The sequence below is a fragment of the Argopecten irradians genome, chromosome 4 (assembly GCF_041381155.1).
Source record: "Argopecten irradians isolate NY chromosome 4, Ai_NY, whole genome shotgun sequence".
NCBI lineage: Eukaryota > Metazoa > Mollusca > Bivalvia > Pectinida > Pectinidae > Argopecten > Argopecten irradians.
The window spans coordinates 16,225,445-16,231,444 of NC_091137.1; the positions used below are offsets into that span (position 1 = coordinate 16,225,445).

The 6,000-nt window shown below is 34.8% G+C and overlaps 1 protein-coding gene and 1 long non-coding RNA gene across 4 annotated transcripts in view; one reads left to right on the forward strand and one right to left on the reverse strand.

The window, feature by feature from the left end:
- LOC138320755 (uncharacterized) overlaps window positions 1-6,000 on the reverse strand; it is a 36,295-nt gene extending 30,295 nt beyond the window's left edge. The window contains exons 1-2 of one of the 3 annotated variants that reach the window (XM_069263939.1): window positions 4,311-6,000; window positions 108-188 (exon numbers count right to left, since the gene is read on the reverse strand). In XM_069263939.1, the coding sequence (XP_069120040.1) occupies window positions 108-188; window positions 4,311-4,439 (210 nt within the window). In that variant the 5' untranslated portion in view covers window positions 4,440-6,000. The remainder of the gene's footprint in view (window positions 1-107; window positions 189-4,310) is intronic. The other 2 variants (XM_069263942.1, XM_069263941.1) reach the window with 2 other exon arrangements.
- Window positions 78-2,088, forward strand: LOC138320756 (uncharacterized). Its single transcript, XR_011208242.1, has 2 exons — window positions 78-232; window positions 425-2,088. It is a non-coding gene; the product is annotated as an uncharacterized lncRNA (long non-coding RNA).

Consider the following 6,000-nt stretch of genomic DNA (forward strand, 5'->3'; position numbering starts at 1 on the left):
CATAGTATAAAATTATAACAGCTATCGTGACAGAATTTGTCATTGTCCAATGAAACGATAACCTTTGACCTTTTACTATTGTAACAGTTACTCATTTGTATTTTTACCTTTTTACAGGTAATGTATTGTCTGCCTGCGTGAATCTTCTTCAGCCAATAAAAAGTCCTACAGACGAGCGTCATAGCATCCTACAACAAACCGCCAACAGAACGGGAAAAACAAACTACAACTTGTAAATATCTATCCATGAAATGTTTTGAAAACTCTAAACCATGTAATAATATACCCACAAATAATTATACAATATATCATATACTATTAATGGTATCTTTAAATCAGTCATTATGATACGATTATACGAAGAAAACGGTATAATAAAACCAACATAATATAAGTCATAAAAGATGATATTTTATTTTCATAGATTACGTGCAAAATGGACTGTGTCATACTGGAAACAGGATGTACTGTACTGACTAGTGAAACTAATGATCAGGAGTTCATCAATATTCAGACGCAACATGAGATAATCACGTTCTGTGTTGGTAAATAAAACCATCATATATCGCCGCCAGTAAAGGGTTGTATTTACGTGCACTGGTATGCTAGGAAAGAACAGTTACAACGTATCATTTATAGTATCAAAACAGCGATTAAGTATACGCCAGTTCCCTGGAGTGGTATATTCCAAACTCGTATGACATCTACGTAAACCGCTAAGGGTGATGTTTAAGTGAAGGGTTTCAGCTGAATACAAAGTGGCTAAACATTGAAAATCAGGTAAAAGTGACAGCAAACATTGCATTTATTAGAATCCAAATAACATAAAGACATCTATCAGTTCTAAGTCAAATTAAAATTTCAAGTACTCCTCACATGACGCAATTGCTGTTTCTACATCAAATGAAAGCAAAATTCTGTTATATACTTTTAATTTGTTGATACAGTGTAATATGTTTAATAATTATATAGAATTGTATATAGTGTATATTTTTATAACGCCAAATGTTGTTCTGTGATCTGTCGTATCGTAATTCACACAAAAACCAAAGATATAGTTATAACATAAAAGAGAATTTCAAAGCATGTATCCATTTTTGCCTTGAAATGGTATTGAATGGTATGAACATTATTACGTATAAGATATTTTACTTTTATTTCAGAAGAACATTCAGCAATATTTACTGTTCTATGTTCATAGAAGATAAACTAATTTATATTTACATTATCATAATAGCATTATCTATTGGAGTCTTAAAAATGAAACACACAAACCGCAGAAATAGTCATTCGATTTCTTAACATCTATTGAAATGATAATCGGAATTTTATGGAAAGTAATTTACAAAAGCATGTGTGAACTTCAGCAAGTGAATATTGGACAATGTTATCTTATGTAACAACTACTTCTGACTAAAGTGTTCAAAATATAAATCAATGGACCATCTTAATGTTGTTAATTGGTTTATCATTCGATATGGACTTTGTTGCATTTACTAATCTACAAACTTTAGACTGGACTACCCCGATCATTTGTGACCAGATAGCTCATCTGGCTAGTGTTCGGAGGTTTCGTGTTTAAGCCCCGTCTGGCCACTACATTTCCTCCTCTCCTGTTACAATCTTAGCGCCCAACAAAATATCCACGGTGGTGGTACATGTATGATATTATAGCTTAAGGGGTTCGTGTTTCTTTAAGAGCAAATACTTTGAGAAAAGAGGAATGAGTGTAGCGGGACTGGGTCGATCATCGGCGATTATCAATAGTACGAAGATCCGGCCTGTGTCCGGAGGTCCGGGGTTCGTGCCCCTGTCTGAACGCTACATTTTCTCTTCTACTGTTACAGATACAAACTTTGAAATCTATTTCTTTCTTCTGCGTTTTAGTAAGATACGGCGTGATAAGATAATGAAAGTGTTCGAAAATCATAATTGAAATGCTTTTGTGAATTAAGCTAACGAGAGTGAATTAGGTTAACTTGCTAAATATGGTAGACACAGTAGCAGCTATTCTGTGTAAGTGATGATAAAATGGACCAAAGAACATGTATTTAATGTTGTTTTTAATAAAACGGGAATGTATCGACAGTAAGTACTTTTTGTCTTTCAAGTAAGACGTTTAAATACATTGCTGTATGTTGATACATTTTTTTTTCCAATACGAAAAACAATATAAGATATTGATCACAGACGAAAAAAGTTTAGCAAAACAGTTAGCAGCGTAATCAAAGGTAGCGTTATTTTTATGAAAAGTTTAGTTGCACGTACCGTCACTATAGTGAATGAATTTCATTTCCTTCAGTAATGAAATGTTCTATTGCTGCTATACTAAACATTGTATTGTAGGATATACGAATCACGAGAGACGGGAGTATTGTATTTGGCATAATGTTTGTTGTTACATTACCAGGATAACATAAGGGTTAAGTCCTATTTAAACTAGTGATATTTTGTATGCCCATATATCCTTTCTTAGGTGTACGTGAAGATGCATCGGACCTAACCTTAGGTATAACTGTAGACTTGTAGATCAATGTGTTGCTTGTAATTAAATAATGACGAAATATCTGTCACCAAATTACATATCTTTAAACAACCAAATCATCCAACCTATCGAAACCAAGAGACCATCATCCATCACCATTCAAGGTCATTAGGAGAACAACATTATAGTAAAACAAAGCGATAACAGCACAAACAATACAGCAATATTTGTCTTGGACGATTAGTTCTCAACCGAACCACTTCACACTTATAACATATCGTTTGAGAGTCAATTACTCAAATTGAATAAAACTAGCAATTTTACCAGCGTTACTCCACTCAGGTATACATATTGCGGCGACACACAAATATCACACTACTGGCATAAAAAAGACTTTTTTTTTAACTCTGTACCAAAAAGCCACCAGTCCATATAACATTTTTTTCATTAAGTAACATACATGTGCAATTCATGTTCTAATTTTGGGTTTTTTTTACAAGGACAAACACCGATAAACCAACTGAAACAGCCATCTGGATTTCCATACTTATGCCAACGGACAACACATGATCAAACTATTAGTGTGAAATGGAATGCAATTTGTCTTACTTATAATGTAACATCATAAGAATATCTGTGTTCTTATGATGCTAGAACTTCTACGACAACCACCAATTCTGATTAAAGTGTATGTCGTAATTGTTTTTGCATAAAAGTATTTATTATTTGTTAAGAAGGTAAATAAAATTAGATTTAGGTATTAAGAAATTATCATTTTCTTTTCTTATTTATTGATTGATTTCGCTGATGAGGTATATACATTGCGGTATACTGTGTGTGGTGGAGCCGTCACATTCACTATCATAACATTATCGAAATATATTATGGATTTCCCTTGTATGATATTATACATTTATTTAATTATTAATCTATTTCTACAGTTATTCTACTTTCACCTCCTATTAAAAGCTTCTCTGTAACTTCTTTATAATTTCAAACATCGAATGCCATTTTAAGATGCTTATCACATAATCGTCTACTTTGGACTATGTAGCGAGGACAATAGAACAAGTGCTATATATATCTGTTTTGAGATTTAAATGTCTATATTTGACAGTGGTAATGCCCTCCTTCAACCTTGTTTCATTAAGACATTAATTTTGCTTACTGCTTACGGCTGAAAGTCTGTTCACCTGTCTACGCCTATATAGTACACATATACACCTGTGTAATTTCCCTGTATTTTTACCTGTAATTTTACCTGTGGGGTTTTGAAACGTGTTTACATTCTAACAGTATCACTACAGTATTTGACTACTGCACGTCAAAATGTAGCTATTGATAAAAATGTCACATTTTCATATTAGCATTGGTATCTTTATCAGTCTGTGTTCAATTGCTTTTGCTCTTATGAGTATATATATGTTTCCTTCTGTTATCATAAAGCAAACAGAGAAATGTCTAATGGCTATTGAATCTAAATAATGCAACGCCCTTTAGTACATATGTTTTCTAAAATTTCATCATGCATGTTTAACGAGTAGTTAATGGATCTAATTTGGGAAGAAAGACTTGATAGATTAAGAGTTCTCCCCATCTGATTTTATTCACTGTTGTTAGATTCCTTTATAATGATTTAGTCATAAGTTGTAACATATAACATACCATAATCGTCGTGTGGAAGATTTTGACAACTACTTTCAGTGTATATTTTAATGATATGCAGCCTATGTAGTACACCAAATAGATGTTTCGATCATTTGGTAACTGCAATTGATAGTACTTTTTAATTCATATATAGACAAATAGATGAGAGATCACTTACCGTACATACCTGGCCCGACCCCCGGCCGTTTTGGGCGCGGTAGTACTTCCTCCTACACCATGTAACCCCCGGGTCCCAGAGCCAGGGTGGTATATCCAGGTCCACCATGTTCTTACACGTTTGACACATAACAGGGTATGACCTCGGCGCTGGTCAAACTCACACTGGTGTGTGTAACTGCTAACTATACTCTACTAGGTACATCTCTCTCCTTGTATAGCTCCTGTCTAATGCTGCATCGTTAACTATACTACAGGTACATCTCTCTCCTTATATAGCTCCTGTTTAATGCTGCATCAAACGATGGTGTCAATGATGCATATGCTCTTATTGTTATTGTCGTTGTTTCTGCTGTTACTGCTGAAAGTGTTGCGTTTCCTGCTGTTCTCTCTAGACTTTTTTGGTATTTCATTGATGATTACCGTTAGACGATGATGCCTGTGCTCTTTTGCTTGACTTTCCTTTGCTGCAGTACTGATGTTCTCTAAATCTTTATTTCAGTTATGTTTGTTTGGTGACAATCACAAGCTTGGAGGTATGTAGTCTTGTGTGCCACCAATATTTGCCCCCTACTTCCTTACGATGCAACCTCACCTGTGGCTGCATTCAATACATCACAATAGTTTTACTTGATTTGAAATCACACTATGACACTATTTCAGCTGTTCAATTCATGCATATATAGAATCCTTTCCACGTTTTGGAATATCACTTCAAGTGAAATGCACAACTTTTTATCCGTATAGAATCACCTTGACAGTAATGTTTTACATCCGTCAGGCAACCAGAATGAGTAGGAGTAGCAGAACCTGTTTATGTGTGGACACGAGAGTTTCCTTGTACAAGATACATGCAATACTACATTCACACATACACACATACGTACAAACCCACGGTAGGTATACCTATAACAATTAGTGAATGTTTATGGACGATTGGCCAACAATAGACAGGTATGTCATTGTATTTAAATACTTATAAACCCGTGCCACAAGGTGTCTAGGTTGTTATAAATACAGGGACGAGTCATGGTTGATATGAACCGTATGAAAGTGTTATTCATTTACCGTGAATAGCTTTTCTCCACACGTATAAATCTCAGCTGTAATTTAGATTTGATCATAAAAGTTTTGGTGTCCTGTTTATCTACCAATAAATCCCCCGTAGGACGGTCGTTAGACCTGACACATCATCAGGATCACCAGGTACATATAAGTGGCAGCATAAGTGTCCACGTTTAGGTCGAGGATACATACATGATAGGTGGAAATCAATCATAACGTATCACTGTATAATTCTGTTATTTTTCAATATGTTAAATTGATGCTTTCATAAGGTACCACACACAAGTCAGCAAATTCATCAGTAATTATATTTTTAACAGCAGGAAAGGGAACAACACAGTCCATGACATCGAAATATCTTCCATTATGAAATGTTTAGACTGCAAATCTTTTGGTGATGTCCGAGTCGACACTCGTTACTCGAATGATCGTCCAGATGATGAAGCACTTTTGCCTGTTATGCCCAGAAAATACTGAAAAGATCTTCAGTGCAGGAAGTTCACAACACCGTCAATATCATCTGTCCAAAAGTTAAAATGCAATAGCGCGCTTAACCATCCTTCCTGTCCGGCAGTTTAAATTTGATTCCTATACTTTACTTAGCTACAATCTGCCATAGCACGACA